Source organism: Rousettus aegyptiacus, unplaced genomic scaffold, assembly GCF_014176215.1.
Source record: "Rousettus aegyptiacus isolate mRouAeg1 unplaced genomic scaffold, mRouAeg1.p scaffold_m13_p_8, whole genome shotgun sequence".
Classification (NCBI taxonomy): Eukaryota; Metazoa; Chordata; class Mammalia; order Chiroptera; family Pteropodidae; genus Rousettus; species Rousettus aegyptiacus.
In genome coordinates, this window is record NW_023416311.1 from 109,664,629 (window position 1) to 109,689,418 (window position 24,790).

At 52.1% G+C, this 24,790-nt stretch overlaps 1 protein-coding gene across 1 annotated transcript; it reads right to left on the reverse strand.

Moving 5' to 3' along the window:
* Positions 1-2,162: 2,162 nt before the first annotated feature.
* SRD5A1 (steroid 5 alpha-reductase 1) lies at positions 2,163-24,548 on the reverse strand. The gene is made up of 5 exons (XM_016160989.2): positions 24,122-24,548; positions 17,784-17,950; positions 14,546-14,647; positions 12,510-12,660; positions 2,163-8,166 (listed from the first exon to the last, which is right to left on the reverse strand). Exons 1-5 carry the CDS (start codon positions 24,400-24,402, stop codon positions 8,100-8,102), a joined length of 768 nt encoding a protein of 255 aa, XP_016016475.2. The 5' UTR covers positions 24,403-24,548; the 3' UTR covers positions 2,163-8,099.
* Positions 24,549-24,790: the final 242 nt, after the last annotated feature.

The following is a 24,790-nucleotide window of genomic DNA, read 5'->3' on the forward strand; positions in this document are numbered from 1 at the left end:
TCGTTATAGATTTCAGCATTCGACATCAGAGAGCTAGCTGCGTGAAAAGCTGACGGACGCAGAATGTCGGATCTCTTCAGCTATGAATCAGCAACTGTCCTAAGCGTTACTCGACCTGATGCAAGTTCATAGAGAGAGCAAAGGAGTAACGATTGTAGCGTGCGCACTTCCTTCTCTGTAGTACCAAGCCTTTGAAAATGAAATCCTTTTTATTTATCCAAATTGAAATTTTCTTTTCTTTTCAGATACAGCACTTCAAGTCTAAATTACATTTTGCCTGCCAATTTGAACTGGAGTCTCTTATGGCATTATGGTCTGTATCTAGCGTTTGAGAAGCTGTTTCCAAACCCTCTAATATCACATTTGTAACTTGGTATGCCACGGGATAAATGCTTCTGAGCTCTGGCAATCAAGGAAAGCTTTTAGTAAGCCCAGGGAAGATGCAGGCTGGGGATGTGATTTATAAAATTTGCAATGGTGCACTTATTAAATTCACGCTGTGAGTGGTCTTCAAAGAACAAGCCGAAAAATTAAGAAATTCAATCTCTGTGGTTAAAATTTTCCAAGTTTCAACAGAAATTCAGCTAAATTAAAACTCAGAGTTAAGAGATTAAGAAACCGTGACTCTGCTCTCACGTGGACCAGCAGTGTTTGCTGTGTGTGATCAAATGGTGGTAAAAATCTAAGGCCGTTAATTATTTGGCCTTTGATTAGCGTTAAATATTTGACAATTCAAAAAAAGGGGGTGAAAGACAGAGAATGAAAGAACAAAAGAAGGAAAGGAGGGAAGGCGAGAAGGAAGGGAGAGACAGGGAGAGAAAGAAGGGGAGGAAATGTTAGTTTTCCGAATCGGCCTTGGGTTTTGCGTTCCCGCCGCGACAGGTGCATGAGCTGCTCAGGAGCCCCATGTCCTCCCCGACTTAGTGGGGTCAGGCTTTGTAATTGGGGCCATTCTGTCCCTTGCAGGGCGATATGTTTATAGCCTCAATTTGCGTTTTCCTAAGGACCGATGATGGTCAGCATCTTTTCATGCGCTACTTGCAGGTCCAGCTTCTTTAGTGAAGTGTCCGTTCAACTCTCTTTGCTCATTTAAAAATATAGCCCTCGACTTCCACTCCTGAGTGTCTATCATGCGCATGCTCCCTCCCCAACATGTCTCTAGCTCATGGCCTCGTTTCCTCTAGACGCCCTAGCCACCTCCCGGGCCCTTGCCCGGCTGCCTCCCTCGCATCTCCCGCAGGGCTACCGGAGGCATCACGCAGGCTCTCGATCTCACGTGGTCGTCCTCCTGCTCAGACGTCTTCGGCGAGCCCCGAGTGACGTGACAGCATCGTCCGACCTTCTCTGGCTGCCGCGGGCGCGCCTGCTTCACATTCTTCTCACCTGTCCGTTAGTCCCTCCCTCCTCCCTCCCTCCCTCCCTCCCTCCCTCCCTCCCTCCCTCTCTCCTCTCTCCCTCCTCTCTCTCTCACCAACATGGGGCTAAATGCAGTCCCTGGAAGTCTCCTGGCTCTTTCACTCCTCTGGCCTCTGCACGTATGATTGGCTTCTACCCAGGTCGTTGTTCCCCCAGTCATTAATAGGCGATACCCCCTCTGAGCAGACTCGGGGGCCCTCTGTCCCATTTCCTTCCCATTACGTCCCCTTCTTGTACTTTCCTTGTGGTCCGTCTGTCTCCACACTAGACCACAGCTCTACTGAGGACGAGGCTGTATTTGGCCCTCTGCCTTGTCCGTTTCAGTGACTAGCCACAGTGGACAGTCCCGAGATGTACTGACTGAGCGACGTAATCCTGCTTTTCTCCCTCGGGACAAGGCGGTCGAAGGACGGGATATGGTACCTGTTCTCCGGTAAACTCCATGTTCACCGTGGAGGACGTGTCACCAGATCTCAGTGGGGTTCATGAGCTCCTCATGCTGCCTCGATTCCCAGAAACGACAATGTGGACAACAAAGAAACTCGGAAGATGCTCAGCCCGGCCGGGGAGCGTGGGGGAGGGGGGGGAGGGGACGCAGCACAGCCTGCGCGCCTGCGCGGACCTCTCCATGGTGCTGAGTGGCCGGCGCGGACCGCGGAGCGCGGAGCCCGGCGTTCCCTCCTTCATCCCCTGCGGGCTTCACTTCCTAGCATTCTGGACTCCAGGGCCCGGCTCTGTGCCCTTTCCATTTTTTAACTAGAAATGTAAAGATACCAAAAACTACAACGTATAACATAACTGCCCAGGATAAATATTGATATCTGAAAAATAGATTCATTTGTTTCAGATCTTTAAAACGAACAAGACAAAAAAAAAAAAATACCCATCACAGGAGTCACCTAGATTCTCTTGCATCTCAAACCCCTTTCATCTTCACAGACGCCCGCCCTCAGAGACTGCTGTGGATCCGGCCCACACTTTCATCCTGCCTCCGATCAGCTCGCGTGGGGAGAAGTGCCTGAAGTCATCCAGGTGACGAGGGGCCCGGGCAGATTGCTCTCCTGCAGCTCCCGCGCGTCAAACGTGGGCTCTCCCAGGTGATTGCATGTTTCTTGGGTCTCGGTCTTTTGTTATGTTTTCTGGGACTGATTTTTAGCTTCTACCTCCTCTACCAAATTTTTGTTTTCAAACTTCCTGGATTCATTTTTCTTAACTTGGTCTTGATAGCATCCTGTTATTTTATTGGAGTGATAACGTGTCTTTAAAATCAGGCTTATTGAGGTATAATGGACATACAATGGACTACATATATTTAAAGTGTATAATTTGATGCATGCAGCTATGAAAGCTTCACACTGATCGAAATAATAAATACTTGTTTCCAAATGTTTCCTTATGCCTTTTTGAAATTGTTTCCTTATGCCCTTCGCCCCCAGCTCCAGGTAAACAAACACTTGTCCGTACACAATACGGCACATGCGTTTTACGCTGGCTTCTTTCAGTCAGAATAATGATTTTGAGATAGTCATGTTGTCATTGCTGGTGTTTATCGTTTATTCCTCTTGTGGTGCAGAGTAGAATTCCATTGTACGGCTACCCCACCAGATGCTCGGTCCTTCGCTTCTCGATGGAAAATGGGATTGTTCATAGTTTTTGGCTATTACAAATAAGTCTGATATAAACATTCATGTAAAAATCTGCGTAGAGGCACACGCTTTCATTTTCCTTGGGTAAATCTAGGAGTGAAATGTTCGGGTCATATAGAAAGTGTACGTGTGACTTTTCAAGAAACTGTCGAGTATTTTCCGAAGTGGTTGTGGCATTTCTCACGTCCTGGCAGTGCGTGAGAGTTCCGGAGTCTTCACGCCCTTGCTGCGCCTTGGATATGTATATTTTTTTAGTTGGAAAACAAGTGAATGCCATTGGTGGAGGTCTTTTCTGTTGTTGCTCTGGAGCATTGCTTTTCCAGAAGAGTCCAGTGACTTCCTGTCATGCGTATGTGTCTGTTGAGGGAGGGGTGTGTGTATGTGTGTGTGTGTGTGTGTGTGTGTGTGTGTTTCATGGGGAACCCTACACAAGAAATTAATCATGAATGAAAAACACGATCCAAAGGGCTGGCCATTTCTCTCGTTCTTTTTGAATTTCGGGCCTGCTAAGGGATGAGTGGTGCCGGCTCGTGGTTTGTCGGATCCCCGCTGACCGAAGCTGGTGAGCGTCTTCGCACGCGTTTACCTGACATTTGTACGTATTCTTTGGTGACATGGCTGTTCAAATCGTTTGCCCGTTAAAAATGGACTCGAATTTTTTTATTCACGAAATTTGAGTCTCCGTATCTGGATGCGAAGCCCTTATCAGACAGGTGGCTTGGCCATGAGCGGCCCCCTCTCCCGCCGCTGGGCACGGCCCCGCGCTCGGCGGCCCAATCCGTGCCCTGGGCCGCCGACGCCGCCCCTCCCCGACACTGCGGCGGCTCGAAACGTTTCCCTTCTGCTCCCGGATCGGTGTTTTCTCCACGGGCACCCATTTTTCTTTCAACATGTAGACTTATCTGAGTCTCTAGTGATTCCCGGTCATCGTTTCACATTTTTTAAAAAGAACCAGGAGAGCTTGAGGAGGAGCCTGTGACTGAGGGCTCCAGGCCTCCTGGGGTTCCTTGCAGCACGAGGCAGGTGACCAGCCACCGTCATGCCTTTTTTTTTTCCCGGGAGGCCAACATCTAGTTGTCCTGGTTTTCCCAATTCCTCATTTTCACCCATGAGAGTCCCCGCCCTTTTCCACGCCCACCCCCTCGCTTCCCCCTGGGAATGGATTAGAGCTAATTCCCGGGCTTTCCTGCTGTTTGCAGGGGCAGGAGTGGGGGGCGGGGGACCCCGCCGCCTGCTCCGCGCACAGACTTCCGGCGGCTGTCCCTCTGAGGCACACGTTTCCCTGCCCCCTCCATCCGCCCTGGTTTTCCGGGCCGGCCGTCTCAGCAGCGCACGGGACGGGCTCTCGCCATCATCGTGGCGCCTCTGGTCCCCATTCCCACGCGCCGAAGGACTCGCTCTCATTCTCCCTACGGGCCACTGTCCCCCACACCTTCCGATCCCCTGACGGGGACCGGAACGGGCCAGGAGAGGGAGTAGGAGGAGTAAAAGCGTATGTTCAGAGCGTCATATGTAACTGGGACCTAGTAAGTGTACTCCTAAAAAACACAAAAACTGTTCCTAATGTTGCTTTTTTCTTTGTTAGGGGAACTCTCCTTTCTAGACCACTATAGGAAACAAGGAAGTTGCAAGTGAACAAATAATAAAAAACAGAACACATGATGGAAGATAGCACATTTCAGTACAGCGAATAGTAAGATAATTTGAGCTAACTTATTAAATGGCAAAGTCTACTTACTATGTGTCGAAGACAATTAAAACAAATGAAGTTTAAAAACTTGGAATGAGAGGATAAGCAAAGAAATATCAGATAAATTTATCAACAAAAATGCAGTGTGGCAATATTCTTATCAAAGTACAATTCAAGGAAAGAAATATCCAGCAGGAAGACTACAAGGTGGAAAGTTTTGCAAAACAACAGTATTAAAACATAAAGCAAAAACTATTAGAAATACAAGAAAAATTTGACATAGGAGAAAAATAAGTAAGGAATTTGAACAATTAGTTTGAATTAACAAACTACGGAACAAACAACATAAACTTTAAAAAAAAATGGTCTTCTTATTGTTATAAAAGGCTTGAGGCCACAAAGGAAAACTCAAAATCCACAAAGGAGAAATTTCACATAAACGATTTCTATCCACATATGTGGAAAAGAATAAGCCTTTAGACGAAATCCCTATACAGTCGAAAATTTTAAAAGCATCATTTCAGAAAGAAATTAGTTTCCTAAAATTATTCGGATCGAAGCAAACCTGAAGCGGACAGCCGAAGATGACCTAGGGTCATAACGATGGGGACGGTGTCAGACCAGAGAGGGTAGTCGGCCTCGCCCAGCAGAGACACACGGCCTCGAGCTAAGAACACAGGCGCCAAGGGCACTGAACACAGAGAACTCCCCTTTAAGGGGTTGACGGACATGACTTCTCCCCCGAATCAGAATGCCAAAACAAGATGAAAAGCAGATAGTAATAATTCAGGAAACGCAGAAGAAATTACCACAATAAAAGTTAGAGTAAAACAAACAAACTTTGAAAATATCTAATGAAGAAAATAACCCACGAGATGAGAACGCCCACGTGGACATGTCTTTAGTTTGCTGTTTTCCTCTGCACCTGTCGGCAGACCCCACTTCTCATTCCTGACGTGTATGGAGTACATTTGAAAATCTCAAAAGAAATAGATGATTTTGTGTTTCCAAAAAGAGCAGAGAGACGATCCCAACGGCCAAAGTAGAAACCAAACAAATAACCATGAAAGAAAATAAAAGGCTGCTCAAGATAGTAAGAAAAGGCATTCCTGCGGAAAACCACACAAGATTCGTGAGGATCGCTTCTACGATCCAGAATTCCTCTCGCCGTTCTTGCTAATATGAAGAGCAAACAACAACAGAAGCAGCAACTTCGAATGTCGCGAAACAGGAACGTCAGACATTTGCGGATAATATGACTGCAAAGCTAGAGAACCTAAGAATAGCCAAAGAGAAAAGTTGGACTTTGTCATGTATCTTCAGGACCATGGCCGGATGCGACCAATACACAAACCTCGACAGCTGCGATTTCTCCTAGTTCCAAGATGCCGTTCCGGGACACATCCTCATTCACGACGAAGCATCCCCTGTCTGGAAAGAACCTCGTGAAGACCACCACGGGGTACGAGATGCTCGTGCAGATTCCAGGGCTGGAAATGACGCTGCCGCCTGGACCGCCGGCGCGAGGGAGCGTCCACGCGGCAGAGCGCCGGAGACTGACGGGAACGAGGGGGCGTTTGACGGCAAAACTTTATTAATCCCCTCAATCGGCATGATTGACACAGAGACGGATGACGATCCACGACGTCGTCAGGAAAGGGAGGGCAGGGCTGACGAGATGACATGGGCCTTCTTGCCGTGTCGATCGCCCGTTCGGTGCGTGCGGGAAGGCGGCGAGCTTGCACCCAGCCTCGAGTTAACGCGAACTCTGTGCCCGGGGGGCCACCGCGGCGCCGACGGAAACGACTGCACGGTGACCGTCCCCGACGCGCAGACCCGCGGCCCCCGGGCAGGTGCGCCTTCCAGAACACAGGGCCCGGGGCGGTCAGGACCGGCTCAGACTTCCGACTCTCCCTGAGATCCAAAATATGTATCGCTTTATGGTTTCAAGCACTTATTTGGTCAGAAAAAGGGGCCGAAGTTCATTTAATAATAAAATTTCCCTGCGAAAACATTCCTTTTTTTTTTTTTTTTTCTAAGAAGGACGCACAGTTGCATCAGAAAAAGTTTCCTGGGTCCTTCTAAACACCTAAGAGACTAATAGTTTTTACACGAAAGCCCGTGAGGGAGGGAGCCCTGCCCGGCGGGCGAGCCGGGAGGAGGGTGGAGAAGCCGCTGGCCGAGGGCCGGGGGGCTGCGGGACCTGAGGGCCAGGGGATGAGCTGACGGCCAGCTCTGGAGGACTCCTGCCACCCAGCACGACCAGCGGCTCGGACGCGAACGAGCGGAGCCTCTTCCTTTCCACGTCTCTTTCAGATTCGACTTCTGCAAACACGGCAGTGCCGTCCCGGGAGAGGAAAATCATGAGGTGTTCACAGAGGGCCGAGGGATGCGACACCCCTCTGACTGGAGCCGGCTTTTCAATATCTCACAAGACTAGTGAATTCTATTACTGCCATTTATCTCGGCGGATCCTTCCAGTGCTTCTAGAGCAAGAAATTCTGTTTCAAGATACTGTTTTGCAATACCGAGGTACTTCAAAGAACAAGTGTTTTTTAAAATCCTAGTTCTACCTAGAAGAAGAAAAGGCATCTCAGGCCAGAGAATTCCGATGGCTCCCAGGGCGCCGTCCGAGCTGGGGGCAGGGAGTGGGGAGGTTGCCCCACTGTACCTGTACGCTCACCCACCGTGGAGCCTCCATCCAGTCCCTTTTGGGGGACAAGCAGCCTACGCCATACGAACACCCCAGCATGCAGCCCAGCCAGCACGGTCACCTGATGAGCCGGGCTGGAGCAGCAGCCAGACGCCTTCGGTGAGGGCCTCGCCGGGCCTCCCGAGGGAGCCTCCTCGCTATCCCACGTCCCCCCGCCAGCACAGCACCCAGCGGGGAGAGCCCACGGCTTTCCCTGAGTCTGTGACTATACTGTGGGCACCCCAGCAGGAAGGGAGGGCCCTTGAAGACTGATCACGCCCCTATGGGGGGAGGGGACATCATCTTTGACCTTGAACCAACTGTTGTCGGGGGCTGTACATGGCAGTGGAAGTTTTGGTCCGCAGGGGACACCCAGCATGGTCCGTGTGTCCCGGTCTTGCGCGCATAGCGGTGTGTAACGAGAGGGATGGCCGGCAGCGGCTACCAGGCTCCTGCCCTGTACGCAGCATAGCCGTCGGCCTGCGTTTCAGTTTGATTAGTTTGCTATTAGGTAGCTTCCAAATGCACTGAGAAAATACTTCTTATAGCGAATCTTGAAAAAGACAAAAATTACAGAGAAGCAATTCATTTATGTAATCCCTAGAGAAACAGCATCGGAAAGCTCAAGTCAAAGATACTTCCATTGATGATGGACTTAAAACAAAAACGGAATCATAATTTTTCGGAACTTCGGATAATCTTCAAATTTCTCAAGGTACCACCTAAAATAAGAAAAAAAAAGGCATTAGAAAAGGAAATAATTTTGTCATTTAAACGGGTAACAAATGCTAATGAAAGGGACAATATTTTTTATTACACAGGCAGAGTTTTTAAAAGTATTAATAAAAACTTTGGCATTTCAGATACACGGTTTGGTTTTGTCTAGACCACGAACAATTAAGTACATCCGATTATAGAGCGTGATTCGCAAGAAGTGACCCATACGATTCGCCTTTTCACTGGCAAGGGAATCACTGACGTGTGATCAGGATGCTGACCGGTGTGTGAGAAGCCTCCCTTCTGGACCCCGGAGGCATGCGGACTGGGGGGCGAAGGGAGCCGAGCGTCTGCCTGTGGCTCTGATTGCTTCGTCCGGTCCCCAGGAGAGAGCGACTGCGCCAGGCACGCGGTCCGCGGAAACGGCGCCCACCCTGCTGACTCCGACGGCCACGGGAAGACGACGGGTGGGCTCGTTTTGGAGCATGCAGAGCAAACGGGTGTCTTCTGCGTTGACGCAAGTCATCTCACCAAAGGCATGCTCATTCGTTTTGGGGTACCGGCTAGTCGGGAAGGGTGGAAACTAAGTGGATGCGGTAAATATCTCAAATAACTCGACAAGATGAAGAAGTCAGCGGAGAAAAGGAGTTTCCGTAAGCACGAAAGGCCACTGGAGAGGCTAAAACTCGCGACGGAACACGACTAGCTCCTCGTTGCTTCGGTGACAGTCTGTGACCGCGGCACGCTGGCAGTGAGTCGGCGAAGGCCTGTCGATTTCAGATTTTAGAGAAGTTTGGCACTGTAACCCACAAACACAGGACCGTCACAGACGACCACGTTTACTTCCTGATGCTGTTCTGTGGACCCAAAGAGACAGGTACTGGCAGAAGTCCTGAGAGGCCGCTCGGTGGCCCGGGGACCAAGCACGGGATGGAAGCCGCCGCCTCCAGATCGGCGACGTGCAGCAGACGAGAGTGCTCACGGCAGGGCGCGTGTGCAGTTGCATAATACGCACATTTACTCATTGGTGACCGACGGTGTTTACGGACCTATGCAGTTGTCTGAATGCTCATCCCCCAAAACTCAAACGTTACAAACCTAATGCCTGAAGGGATGGTACTAGCAGGCGGGGCTTTGGGAGGTGATTAGGCCATAGGGGTAGAGTCCCCAGAGGGGCCGGGGTCCCGATGAAAGGGGCCCCGGGGGGCTCCTTGCTCCTCTGCCTTGTGAGGACACAGCGAGCTGGCAGCCCGCAGCCTGGAAGAGGCCTCCCCCAGACCCCGCCTGGCCTCGGAACCCCCCGCCTCCAGAACCACGAGAGATAAAGGCCTGCTGTTCGTAGGCCCCCAGCTCCAGCAGCCCGGACGGATGGAGACAGCCCGCTGGGGATCTAGCACACGAAGCACAACAACTCTCTGAGCTTCTCCCCACGGGTCAGCGCCGGGCAGCGGGTCAGGGACGCGGAGGGGCTCCTCTCCTAGAGACCGCCCCGGGAAGGGGACACGCTGCCTCCAAGGGACCAAAGCAGAAGCAAAGGACAGTTTAGAATCCCGGAAGCGGCCGCCAGCCCAGGCCTGCTGGGGACACGAGGCACCCCGCTCCCCGCCCATCCTCCTGCGGCGCACGGAGTAGCAAAGCGTTGCTAAGCACCCTTTTCAGAGCAGAATCTTCTCTCCCGATAACGCTACGTCCAAACATACTAAATTTACTTCACACAAACCATTCTGTAGGAATAAAAGATACTTCGTTAAAGGATTAAGGAGAGAAAAATTACCCCATCATTTAATCACTCAGATCACAAATCCACCTCAAGAAGTTACATTCGAAGATGTATAAATACGTGTATACATATGAATACTTTTAAAAGGGCAACAAGCAGCATGATTTCTATTGTTTTTCTCACTCGTTTTCCTATCTCTAGAATTACAAGGATGCTATTCATGTGACATGGGCCAGGGCTGGCTGCTGACTTTTCCTCCTGATTTCCTCATTGTCAGGCCTGAGCTAACATCCCCTGGCCTTTGGGTGGAAAGCGTAAGGACCCCCCGCCGAGGCCGGCCCCCTGCATCACAATCCGATGGTGCTGTGGCCAAGATGCTTCTTCAAGTTACACTTCGAAGCGGTTGCTGTTTTCTTGGCTCACGGCGGCTCGATGTTCCCGAATGGCTCTTGGCGACGTCTCCCTCTGACGGAGACAGGTCAGGGACAATCGCAGAAACGCTCTGCAAACGCTCACAGACCACGCTCTTCGCGTGCGAGTCCGATGAACGGGCCCTGGGGCTAAGGAAGCGTTTCATGAACGTGCCCCCACGCGCCCTCCTTGTTTTAAATCATTACACCGTCGGTCACGATGTCTTGAAGACACGTCGGATTCATTTTTTTTAAGTGACATCAAACCTGATAGGTAAGCACGCGATACTTTTCTATTTCGACGGAGACCCTCCTCAAAGACTGTCCTCGCTGGCTGGCCTCAGGGTGCGGCCCTCGAGCGGGACAGGTACCCTGCTGTGCTCAGCTTGCCACCTCCTGGACAGCTGCAGAGGCTCCTGTGGCCCGCACGGGGCTCTGGGACAGACGTGTGGCTGCCAGAGGCTGGCGGGGCCGAGGCAACGTGGAGACAGGGCACCAGCCGTCTGTTAGCAACTCGGCACAGCTGACCCGACGTGTCCAACCTAGAGCGTGTCCATCACTATGATCATTTATGAATTAAATACTGCGCATCTGCCTGTCACAGGCAGAAACTTGTAGTAAGGCTGCTCTGTGCGGAACTGTTGTGGTGCGTTCAAATCTAAGACCCATGGAGCCAACTGAGATTCATTATGAGCCTTCATTAGCCGGCCGGCGACTGACCCTCCCCACTAGAGAGTCAGCCCCGAGCCTCCGGAGCAGGCAGCGTATAAAGCCCGAAACTACGTCCTGGTTGGCCTTGATCAAGCAAGCAAGCAGGTTACAAAAGTCGAAGTTAGCTGTTAGCGTCCAGCACAAAGAAATACGGTTTCCGGTGGACAGCTACGTTATCCTTACTCCAACGGCAATATCGTTTTATTTTTCTTCTTGGGAGCCTTGGAGCTATTTACTCCCAGGCAGCTGGCGCCTGGAGAGATCGCTCTCTGCCCTGTCCTTGGGCTGACTCACTGAGGAACTGATACCAATAACCATAACAGCATATTTTCCAAAGTGGTAACAGTAAAGAGGGGAGATGTGAACAAGAAAGATGTTATTGAAATGCAATTTTTTTACACTGTTACAGGACCAGCCCTGAGGGCTGTTTGCTTTTGCCATTTGTTTATCCCGTAGTTTAATTAGTTGGGCTCGCTGCATTACTAGATAAAGAATAGTTTTTATTTTGTCCTCGGCTTGTAAAGCCAACATTGCCAAACATATTTCCACTAAGCTGAATTGATTGATTGTTCGGCAATTAAAACTGCTTTCACACAGACGTCCACGTAAACCCCAACAGGGCGACAATGGGCCTCGTCCACCCATGACTCTTCCCTTGAAGGACACCTGGGGTTTCCTTACGGAGAAACGGGGATTCTTCACTCCCGTTTTCCATTTGGGGAACCCCTTCCCGGCTGTCCTGGCCTCCTCCTGATCCAGTTCCTTATCTTCTCACCGATTCTCAGTATTCGAGACCAGCCGACGTTCACTTCTCTGTAAGGGACTAGCACCCTTCCCCTCAAGCGACGGCAGCCCCGAGCGGGTGGTCAGGGCAGGAGGACGGGTCCTGGCCACGCAGGGCTCGGGCCGGGCTGAGGTGGGCTGGCTGCCGTCCTTGACGTGGACACGGGAAACCCAGCCTCGTTTCTATCCCCCCTCCGGGACTTTGTGATGCACAGTCTGCAGTGGTCACGTATCATTGCAGCCAGGCCCGTGCAGAGCACGGATCGCCTCGGTTCTGGGAAAGCACGAGGTGTGATCTGGGGGAGCCCAGGGGAAACGGGGCTGCATCGTGGGGTGGAGCACCGGCGGGAAGGGCTCGGGGGGGGGGGGCCTGGCGGGCTGCCCACCCCCAGCTCCGAGGTTCCTTCTGCCTGCGGCCTCTGCGTGCGGTCCGCACCGGGTCCCAAAGCCCGGCTCGACATTTGACTTGACTGTCGAGTCCAGAGTCCAGCAGCGTGAACTACAGGCTCAGAGGACGTGGTGACGCTACCACGCGGCCCGTGGCCCCTGACGGCTGGGCTCTTCTCCCCATAGCTGCCGCATTGTCTGCTAGTTTAGCCCAAGCACGATGTGACCCGGGGTCCGTGCGCCCAAACTAATACCGACGTTTCAGAAACCTAACCCAAACATTGGCATGATACGGTCAGAGAACAGACCGAGAGGCGGAGGGCGGCGTGTGACTCACCGGTGATGGTGCCGCGCCCTGCAGGCCAGAATGCAGAAGCTGAACATGGCGAACGCCGCGCCCTGGACCGACCAGCTGGCCAGGCCGTAGCCGCACCACTCCAGCACCTCCCCGAAGTAGTTAGCCGTGCTCACGTACTCGAACAGGCCCCCTGGGGAAAGGCGGGGGACGGCAGGCGGTGAGGCGAGGGGCACCGGCTCCGGAGGTGCGCCCGCTTACTCGGCGGACATCGGCGTGACTGTCGGAGAATACAACTTCCACAGAACTGTCATCGGTAACACATATTGCACATGGCTGGTTTCACTATCACCACTCCGGGTGCTGACTACATCCTCGTATCAACCCCTAGCTGTCTGAACATCAAACGCTACAGTTTTCACACACCTTAATAGGTCGCTTTACTGGTTCATGGGCCAAGCTGACGGAGCCTGAGAAAGGGCAGAACGCCGAGTCACGATTAACAAACTGGCTTAGAACAAGGAACTTGGAACTTAGCTTAGAACTTAGAGCATGGCCTACATAGAACTCTCGACCTAAGACTGAAAAAATATTACTTTTCACAGACATAGTCGCTCATTCGTTCATTCACGCATGCATTGACGCAGGCATGCATTCACTCACGTACCCACCACGCCTTCACAGACGGATCGAGTCTCCTTGGTGGGCTAGACCCTGCTCTAGGCACTGGGGTCCGGTGTGGAGAAGACCCCCCCCCCCCGCCCGTGGTCTGGAACACTGAACCTACGTGTAATAAACAAGGAAGGCACAGAGTACGGCCCAGGGCAGGGTGACAGGGCCCAGCCGGCCGGGCTGGGGTGGAGGGAGGTCACGGCCACAGACGGCGTCTGGGGACAGGCCTCCCTGGGCAGCGGGAGCTGGATGCAAGGCCTGTGGGGAGGGCCGGGCCGCAGCTGCGGGGCGGGAGGCCCCCAGGCCGGCCAGCAGGGGGCCCGAGGCAGAGGGCGGAGCTGCGCCCTCTGTGGGCCACCTCCGGGCCCCAGCTCCGGGGGCCACAGACGTGGAGGGCTGGTCTGGCCACCTGCTCACGTCACGCTGCTTCCTCCCCTCCTCGCACGAGGTCGGGTAGGTGAGTGGAGGGGCTCAGGCTACGTGCAGCTGCGAGCTTTCCGGCTGCACGGAAGTTTCAGCTTTTCCTACGGCATTTTTTTGTTTTAGAGGCTCCGCTGATTCCTGCCGTGTGTTTGCTTTGTCCTTTTTCTAGTGCATCACTCTTTCGCTCACAATTTCGATCCTTTTTTTTGGGGGGGAGGGGACATTTAACAGTGTATAATCTGTTTCTAGTAACTCTAAGATCAGGTCTCTCACGCTGAGTCGTGCCAGATTCCCCCTCTTCCCGGGTCTGCGCCTTTCCAGTGCGGGGTCCTCGGCACGCGCTCCGTTGGGCTCTCAGAGGCCCGAGTTGGAGGCGGGTCCCTCGGGAGACCTGGGCGTGCACCGGCCGATGCGTGAGGGAGGACACCACCTCACTAGGAGCACGCGGATCACACGGATCGTGGCTCGAGGTTCTCCAGACCAGCCGCGTGGCGCGCGTTTGGGCTACGGCCCACGCGAGGGCAGCGGCTGGCTGCGGACTCTCCCACGTGCGCCCTGGACACCGGCCCTCACGCGGACTGGGCCCTCTGAGGAGGCCTCCCTCTCCTGGCATCACGCGCATGCGTTTAAGGAGATTTCCAAGGAATGTCACGCAACGTCATTGTGTTCAGAGGGGCGGGGGTCGGTCGGGGTATCCATCCTTATTGCGTGACCCTGCTGGCAATGAAGTATTAGACACCCCCTGCAAACCATAAATTCTTCCCCCTGTTCTCTCTCCAAAGGGAGTTAACTAGACTTTCCTTTTCGCTTAACAACCGCTCGGTGGGCCGGAGCTGGCCCTTTTATCATTCTAACAGAACGATCATCATGGCGACCGCATTAAGGACAGCGACTCCCGCTGCAAACCACAGCTAACACACAGGCCGCCGGTTATCAGACACGGCGGGGCTCAGCCGCAGGCCGCCGCCCCTTCCAGTACGTACCCCTCGGGATTCCGTACCCGGTCTGCCCCGGCTGCCTGAGGTTCCTGAGGATGCCGTCGGAGTGGATGTTTATCAGCATGCCCGTTAGCCACAGGACGAAACCTGGAGACCAGAAACGCACAAGGGGATCATGGCTAATAAGGTACCGAACTGACGAAGCCGCGCCCGAGCGACCGCTGCCAGGGTCATGCTTCGTGTTGTCATGGTTACTACGACCTGTTGGCCGTAATTGACAGTGATAATCATCATGATAAATACTGTCCTTTACTTAGAAAGATAATTCAGAAGCACTGCTCTCACAGGTGCGCAACAGGGCCTTGTTTTTCTAATGATGTTAATCAATGATCTGATCCGCTCAAACTGCCTTGACCCGATGGCCCCGACCCATGCTTCCAGGATGACGGCTGTAATTGCAAACACGGCCTCTGTCGTCGGCACGAGGCTCGCTCCTTGGCCCGCGACACTGACTTTTCATCGCGACAACTGGGCGGAGCGTGCCAGCTCCCTCCGCTCGGCCGGGGACGGGCGGCCTCTCAGCACGCGCCCCGCCGTGGCGCGGGTCGGGTGCCGGGTCCCGGCTCGCCCCCGGGCCTCCTCTCTTCTTCCCTTATGGCCGCGTCTGAACAATCCCACGCACGTCCGCGGCGTCCCCCGGCGCAGCCAGCGCCTTGGCCCTTGGCCGCTGCCATTGCACAGCACCCCACACGTGTTCCTTCCCACCCTCCCGGTCCCCGGGGCACTCGCGTCGCTTCGAGGAGACGTGTTAGTGCCACGTCGACTAAGTCCCGGAAAAGCCGGCCTGCCGTAGCAGTGTTTTATGAAAGAAATAACTTGAATTGATAAAAGAGAGGTAATCGAGTGCTCTGAGGAATTTTAAAATGTGGAAGGCAGAGAGATGATGCTTAATGACGGTGCTCCATGCCACGTGAAGGAACAGGCCCTTGGAGTGACGTTACTGTCAGTTACCCGTCGGCTACCCCAGCGGCGTCAAATCGTTTTCCACGGGTGAAAGAGAGCCCCGCGAAGCGCTCCGGTCTGCGGCGAGGGTGTCGGCGGCTCCTCCTTCTGGAGCGGCCGCCGGACGCATCTTTCTTTCTAAACAGTTCATATCGAACCTTGTAATATGTCTCATAAGTCACTTATTGGACCCATAAATGTATAGTCGATTTGCTACATGTTTCACATTTCATTTTGTCACTTCCGGGCGATGGGGCCCCCAATCTGAGGTTCCGGAAAGAATCTTATTTTCAAAATTCCGTGCTCACTTTATTTCTCTTCTAAGCGACAAGCTCCTTTTGCTGTCGAGTTTGGCAAGACTGGTAGTATTTGTATTTTTATGCTCAACATTTAATTCCATTTTGGGGGATCTCAAAATCTTTGTATAAAATCTTTTTGATTAATGACTCTCACTGCTCTGAAAAACTTTTTGTTCATATACTATCATCATTGTTGGCTTAGCTCTCATGGTAACTACTGCAAATGTAATTAATTATCCATGTAACTTCATGTTTGTCTCCTTACAAAAACTATAAACTCTATGAAATAAATACAAAAAAAAAAGGAATCTAGTTTGCATCCTAATTGGCATATTTTTCCATTTTTGATTCCTTCTGTTCAACTGCAGAGAAGCCAAGAAGTCTGTATACGATTTACCTTAAATTTCACACCAGCGTCCAAGGCACCTGCAGGGGTTGGAGTCTGTCACAGAACTCCCTCAAGGACATTCAAAGTCACAGACCGAGAGGATTCTTTTGTTTCGTTGTCATTCATCAAAAGTATCCCAACGATTCATCAGATAAATGATCCCCGTGAGAATCACAAACACACACTAAACCCTTCCTTATTTTTTTTAGATTCGAAAAGTGCCCTCCTTCCCGTCCTTCCCTGCCTACTCTTGGGGAGCTGGGGTGCGGAGTGGGTTAAGGCCCTCCTCTGCCACTTACTTAGCTGGGCCAGCAGCTTAATCCCCTGACCTTTCCCTTGGCCCGTGAAAGGGTAATTTCTGCCCTTCCCAGAACCTTGGTGACAGAGAACGCATGCGTGCAGCTCCTGGCTGGTGCGGGGCCAGCGGGAGGCCCAGTCTTTCTCCTTGTCATGCTCAGGGCAGAATATCCGGTAGTCCAAAGCAGGTACATCAAGAAGAGGTTTGGGGACAGTGTACAAACTGCACACGTTAGCGTTTCAGGGATATTTGGGCACGGTGTACTCAGATGTGTCAGAGTTTCATGGGTTTGCAGAACCACACAGCTTTCTCACCCACCCCTTCTTGGAGAGATAGGGACCCAGATCCCTCAGGACGATTCTCAGGCATGATCGGGGCACTGCCCTGGGGAAAAAATTTTAATTCGCAGAAAAAAAACATGACTGAGAAAGGTAAAAGTGCTTTATGGACAACAACATATTATTCGAATGTTAGTTACTCCCTATTATTACACATTTAGAGAGAGAAAAATCCAAATGAAATGCGAGGTCGTTTTATGGAACTTTGGGCAAAGGACTGTGAGTGGCCTGAAGATGCGAAGGACAATGTGATGTGCGTATGTGACCATGGGGGCAGGTCATATCTGAATGTGCTAGAACTTCCAAATGCCCAGAGCGGGGTAAACCACATAAACAGCCTGGAGAATTTTCCTTATAAACAAGAGCCCCAAGGGCATCTATGTTTAATGCTCTCACAAATATTTTTGATTGCTAATGTTTTATTTTCATTTTTACTCAGAACTTGGTTATAATTAGAACTTGAAATGTACCTTAGTTTACATTAATTGATAAAAGTTTCAAAAACTCCACAAATGTAGAAGTTTATTCAACTTAGTATAATCACAAACCATGGAATCGCCTGGTTGGAAGATGCCCCAGTCTAACTTTTTTGCACCTTCCAGAAGGCACTGTAAGAGGTGTACGACTGTCTCAGATTACGTGCCCGCGCTTCCAACCTTAGCGGCCGCCCACTGTGCCGGAGCTTGTGGTTCTTTGCAGGCTCACCTTAAGAACAGGTATTTGTGCTGTCGGCATCTGAGAGGGCGCAGGTGCTGAACACCTGTGTCACCACCCGCTGCCGGGCCGAGCCGGGACGTCCTGACTCCCTCCAGCACTCCGGCCCCCCTGCAGCTAGGTCAGAGACCATCACACGCTCTTGGTTCGCTCAAGAAGTGTGCGCTTTTTAACTAGAAATGACCGGAATCCGAAAACCGAAGTCATGCCTCGCACGGTGGAGCGCGTCGCCAGGGGTACGCACCTGCGAGGAATCGGGGGTCGGTGACCCAGTCGTCAGCGTACACGGCGTAGTGGCTCAGGTATCTGCTTTGCAAGTAGCCGTTATAGGTGCAGAACATGAACGCCATCGCACACAAGTGCCACGCTGTCGGCTTTCCTCCTTGGATCAGGAATGGGAAAATCAAGGACCTTCGAAAACGAAAACCGGGAACAGATCAAAAACGACAGCCATGACGTCGAAGACTGGCATTCCTGCAACTCTGTTTTCAGGGTCTGGAGTTTTGATCTTGCTTCCGTGTACAAAGTCGTTCTCAGGAACACTCGGCTTTACTGCCTCTGTTAAAAGCAGAATTTCTGAAGAATTAACCAGGTTTCAATAAAGTACACCACAGTACACAAACTCGAGATTCTTACTAGATAGAATGTGAAACAGACACACCGAGTTACAAAAAACGGAAGCCTACGAGAGGCTTATAGAATCTCCACTACCCTAAAACCCATTACTCGGTCTAGTCTGAGCAATACGGTCTGGGGGACACCATTCTCTCAGCCATCGCCATCTCGATGGTTCATGAGCACCCGTCACCTACCAGGCCCCCCGGCTACCTGCACAGCAGACACTTCACAAACACTCGAAGGGACGAGACTGACTCAGAAGGGTGAAGCTTAAGTAGCCAGCTCAGGGTCATAGGGCTAATGAGCAGCGGCTGAGTGCGAGTGTACATCTGAGTAATTCGAAGACCATGTTCTTCAGACACGCCACACTGGCCAAGGTGCACACTAGTAAAAGTTCACGGAGATGAGATTTAAGAGCGAGAAATCAGAAACTCGCGAAGCAAAGAAGAAGCGACGCTTTACTTTGTGTCGGGGGTTTTCTCTTTAAAGTCAAGGCGTAGCAAGTACCTTTGAAGAGGGGGTGTCGCTACATACCCTATAGACCTTACAAAGATATCAAGAAACTATTATCGGCATCTTCGTGCCAATAAATTTGAGAAGCTGGATGAAGAGGCGGACAAAATCTTTAAAAGCCACAGGTGACCAAAAGTGACTCAAGAAGAAACTGACAACTTGAATAGCCCTCTATCCATACAAGAAATTGAATTTACACTCACGAAATTATAAAAAGGCAAAAGCAGAGGCAGGCGAGAAGGTTAACTGCAAAGAGGCACGAGGGAGGTTCAGGGGAACCTCAGCTGTTTGTCTCTCTCCCGCGGCGCCGACTACCCAACTGCATGCAATTGTCAAAACCGATCCAACCACACAAACTTAAAACGAGTGATTTTATTTTGTGTAAATTATGCCTTAAGACAAGGGAAAAACGGAGAAGTGTATTATTTGCTGCCATTTTGGCATCTACTCCAGGGTGAAAACGTAACTCATCACCAACAGTGACGGCAAGAGCAGTGACGTAATGCCGGCCAGGCACCCCCAGGGCCTCCCCCCGTCCCCGCCCCCCGACAGCCTCGAGGTTCTCATCTTGGTTAGGCCAGCTTCCCCAAAGGAGGCGTCATTCAGGTTCCAGCAAAGCGCTGGCTGGATATTAAGCACCCGCCTGCTGGGCCATGAAGCTGTCAGTGAGGCAGTTACTGGCCTGGAAGCTATGGTCTGGGCAAGCATCTGAAAACAGCCAATTCTCTCTGCATCTTACTACAAGGGCAGACAGTTGGGACAGTGGGCTGGCATCCTTGCATGCAGGAGTAGGGTTCGGCTCGGTTAGGGTAACTGTGTGCTTCCTGGACCAGCAGGCTCCCTTCCAAATAGGCAGAGATTTGGATCAGGCATCGTTGCCGAGGGGCTTCTCCCCATCCCAGCTTCTCAGGGCAGCGGGCTTGTGTTCGACCCAGAGGACGTGACCGATGGCAGAGACAGCATGGTTGTCACCCCAGCCTTGGGTGTGCAGACTCGAGAGGAACCAAGAGTGAACAGCTTCACTTCTGAAGCCAGCCCAGGGGATTCTCCCGCCACGGGGCCATCGTCAAGGGACCGTAGGATGAGAACGCTGAGAGAAAACGTCCCAGGCGGCGATGGCCTCAATTAATTGTCCAGGAAGCTAATTGCAGGACAGAGCTGAGAAAAGTGTTAGAATTTCGAATTCGAAGAAATATAGAAAAAAAGAAAGGAAGGAAGAATTATGGGAGAGGTAAGGGCTGGACTTGGTTTGCAGAGATTCCCGATAAACTGGAGAGTACTCAGTTCCTAAGAGAGTCAAACTGCTGACCTGAACACAATCCATGCTAAATTCAACACAGGATTCTAGAAATGCAGGTCAAAAGGGAGGCGAAAATCCTAGGAAGCTCGAAACACACACGACAGATACTAAAAATGGTTCAAGGAAGTCTTCTGGGCTCCACGTCACACTTTGTAAATTACGGATGAACTAAGTGTTAACAGAGTGACTCTGAGGAAACGGTCTGCAAACGCAGTCGACACTTCCATCCTGGATATGAGAAAAAGTCCCGGGCTTTCCCTCGGGGCCATGAGCATCATGTACACAGCGAGCATTTGCTAGGTTTCTCCCAGTTCAGTTTCAAGTTCAGGGCTGACTTCTGAACGACAGACGAACACCGGCTGGCACCTCGTAACCGTGGAGCCCGAACCTCTCCTGCTTTTCCTTACGCCCCTCTCCTCCTCCGTCACTGACGTCCCGCGGCCGCGTCGGCCACCCGAGTCTAGATCGGGTATCAGCAAATCGAGTCAGCCACTAACAATGGGTTTTTTTTTTACGTTTTTAAATACTGGGTAAAAAAAAAAAAAATCAAAAGAATATTCTATGAGACATGAAAACTACACAAGTTTCAGTGTCTGCAAACAGAGCCGTGACGGAACGCGGCCAGGCCACCCGTTTACAGCCCGCCTGCAGCGGCCGGCCTCGGGTGGCGGCAGGGCCTGTCTGCGGCGACCTCGGCCTCCCGCGAGGCGGCCCGGTGCGCTCGCAGCAGCACCGCGGCTCCGCGTTGCGAGTGTCACACGCCCCCTTGCATCACACGTGCCCAGGCATCTCACTTTTAGGGGTGCCCTTTGTGCCCAGACAAGAAAACTGGCCTCTCCGTGCTCTGGAACGGCGGAGTGCGGGCGGTTTTGTTATTTCATCAGAGTTCAGCATGAGGCCTGTGCTGAAAGGGCGAGTCACCACACGACACGCTCATCGCAGCAGCTCCAACTCACGGAAGTGCAAAGGACAGAGAAGTAACGAGAATTTAAAACAGACGCTCCTCACTGCCGGGGTCCCCTACCCCAGGGCCAGCCGCCACAGATAGGCAGACTTAACCCTATTTTGAGCTCAGAGCTGAGATTAACATTTTTCTTAATGAGAAAAATTGGCTTCAACCACTATTACTGAGTTTTAAAGGACTGGAAATTAGCTTTTGCTGCAGACTTGGTAATGTTTCTTAGTGAATTCGGCCCAAAATTGTAAGGGAAAACATCAATTAGGTGCAAAATTTATACTGTGTTTAAATCATTTCAACGACAACTGACATTATTTGGACCACAAGTCACGCTTTACGGACTATCTATACTTTTAAAGTTAAAAGAGGTGCCGAGGTCTTCGTTCTCACAGACATTTGCAATGGATGTAATTTCTAAGTTCAGATTTAGAAATTCAGCATTTTGAATCTTGATTTCCATATTGCAAAAACCATTTAACTGTAATTGAAGAGTCGCCACCTAATTTTCAACGGGAAGACATTAATCTACAAAGTGATGACATACTAAACAGCAAATATCAAGAAGAATCTAATAGAATTTCATAAATGCCTTTCAAGCAATGAATATGCCAAGATAAAGGTCAAACTTGTGGGCTGATGTCACTATTTGGCAGTGCCTACCTGTAGGAAAAGATGGTCTTAAAGATAAAATTTCATCACAGATCAACGCCAGGATGTGAACATTTACAACACACTTTGGTGCTAGGGACACTAACTCTGAAGCCCCGTATGTCCCCGTCACTGCCCTGTGCACACGAAGGACCCCAGAAAAGTCTCCCAGCTCCGCGCACAGCTTATGACAGGTGTGAGTGCTGCTGGGGATTCTGTTCTCTCCCGAACACTCGCTGCCATGGGTCAGGTGGCCGTTAATAAATTAGTTGCTTGGGTAGAATGGAAAATGTTTATCTTTTCTAGTTGGAAAATTTCAGTGTAAACCACACAGGCTATGTGTACAGTTACACATGTGACTTGAAAAAAAAAAAAAGAAAACAGCCCAGCAGTTTAAAAAATTACTCCTAACCTCTGACCCAGCAGGGTTTTGAAAGCCACTGGTCTAGGCACCAAGGGTGGTAGGTAGTCCCAGAAATCTCCAGTCCGAGGGCCTTGAGTAAAACACCCGAACCCTGTGTCCAGTGGCCTCGTTTGTGTGGGAGGATCTACTCAAGTTCTGTCCCCATAGCCGTGGCCTTGGCCCCTCGGGATGTGTGTTCACGCTCCTGTTCTCTCGCTAGAGTGAGCCTGGAAACCAACGTCATGCTTTCAAAAGCGTCTGCTCCAGGCTCTCACACGAAGCTCCGTGAAGCGCTCCCTTCGCATCCAGTGTCACGTCTTCGAGAACTCTTTTGCGGCGCACGTAAATGACACGCAGCATGTCCGTGGACACGCTTACTTGCACGGCAATGTAAAACGGCATTATTTATCTGCATCGAGCATTCGGATCTGCCAGTGCTGTGCAAGCGTTTTACAGAGTTGCCTTTACCGAATGCTGCCCCCGCAGGCTGGCCCCATCGCTGTGCCCGTTTCATAGACAGGGACACCTGCTGCAGAGCAGCTTCGTAATGGATCTCAGGTCCCCAGTGATGAGGCTGAGATAACGCCCAGCAATCTGACTCCAGCGCTTGCTTTTACCCCCTAGAGAAACAGACAAACACGGGTTCTGGCATAATTATGGACAAGCGTATATAGTCGCAAGAGTTCTACGGAGATTCAGATTGCAGTAATGCCAATCATACCACACACACAAAATGAGCAGCCGGGCATCAACTTTGCTGAATGGAATACTCTTGGAGTGTCCAGAGCACAGGACTCAGAAAGCTGTGTTGAACACCGACTCTGTCTGTTTAAAGTGTCCTGTACCAGGACGTCTGTGTCCTGATGACCGAACTGAGAAGAGGCTCGTAGACAGACGGGAAGACACACAAACACACTCATGCTTACTTCTTCCCACCTCTCTGTGCAGGGGGTGTGATGAGGTGGGACCAAAATGCAGAGAGGTAGAGCACCTGCCCCTCCCCCTTCACAGAAGCGAGCCCAGCTTTCTCGGATGCAGAGAACATCCATTTATATTGTGCAGCCTTCTGAAGTCTAAATGGAAATTTAAAATTTTGATTTCCAGCTTTTGTTCAGCTATTTGATTTAGCCAAAACCTGAGAGCTGGAGAGAGCCCTAATTTATCAGAAGAACTTGAAGATCTCCGACACAGCCATTCAAAATTCTTCACTAAAGTCAAAACACTTGAAAGTCATCTTTAAGACTTTATATGTGTTTGAAGCCATCACCTGGAAACCTACTCTCACAGTCCCAGGCACCCTGCATAATGTGGAAGTGAAAGTCCCAGCAGTGACCAGTTTAAAGAGGGATCACAAAGTCCTTTCATCAAAGTCGCTTTCCAGGTGATCGGTCACCTGTCCAGGAAAACACAGCCCCAGCAGAAAAGAAACCAGAACCCATGGCTTCCGCTTTCACCTTTGGCCAGACGCTCTGGTCTTGAACGAAACCCAGAACTTTGTGCAGCTGATACTCTCTGGGTGCCAGTTGTTTTTTCGGTTTTGTTTTTTTAACCCTTTCTATGACTCCTTTCTAAGTCTTTTAATATCTTCCCTACTTCTCCAGACTAATATTGTTTCAAAGCCAACTCCCTGACCACAGAGGATGGTGTAATGTGTGTATGGAGAGGACCCCAAAGACTTGGGGTGTATGTATGGGGAGGAGGATCTCACAGGGAGAAAGGGGCCACAGGGAGAGAGTGCTTGGGGGTGGGAGCACCGAGTGACTTGACAAGGGGAGATGAGGCTACAGGGAGATGGCGCTGCGTTGGAGAAGGGGCACGTAAGGACTAGGTGGGGGGAGCCAGAAGGGAGGGCAGCGAAGTACAGGGGACGAAGGCTGAGAGACTGGCCAGGCAGGGCAAGCCGGCCAGTGACACAGAGAGAGTAAGCCGGGCTGGCGGAGCCCAGCCCGGGTGGGGTGGAGGGGCGGCGCAGACAGAGGGAGCGGGGCCGGGAGCGCAGGCAGAGGGAGCCCGGCGGGGGTCACAGGCAGAGGGAGCAGGGCCAGGGTCGCAGGCAGAGGGAGCCGGGCGGGGGTCACAGGCAGAGGGAGCCGGGCGGGGGTCGCAGGCAGGGGATGCCGAGCCGGGGGCGCCAGCCATTACCGATGTATGTAGTGGACCACGAACATGGCCAGGAGGACGCAGTTGGGCCAGCGGCGGAGGCGCTCGGCAGCCGTGGCGACGCACACGAAGAGCGGCACGACCAGCGAAGGCAGCTCCTGTACCACCCAGGCGGTGGTGGCCTTCAGTTGCCAGGCGGAGCCCGGCAACGTGTAGCGCCCATAGGGGAAGCCCACCGTGTTGAACCGCACGGACAACAGGACACCCAGAGCACATTCCAAGTAGGCGAGCGCGTCCAACAGAAACCGCTCGGCCAGCTCCATCTCGGAGGGCGGCAGGGGCACTCCAGGGCCCTAAGGTCGCGGCGGGCCACATATAGGGCGGCGGAGAGTGGGCGGGAGCTGCTTTTACTTGAGGGTGGCACTGACGGAGGGCACCGGAGCCGCAATCCGCACACCTGAAGCGGTTTGGAACCTGCCAGCGCGCCGCTTGGGCGCGTGGAACCAATCATCTGTGCGCCCCGGGGCGGCGCTGGAGGCGGATCCGCGGGCCGCCCCGCCCCGGATCCCAGCCCAGCGGCTCTAGCCCCGCCCCTCGCCCCGCCCCTCGGAGGCTCGAGCCCCGCCCCGCGGCCAGAGCCCCGCCCCGCCCCGGGCGCTCCGCGCACGCGCCACCCTGGGCTGTCCGCACAGGTGCCTGAGGCCGCGAGGG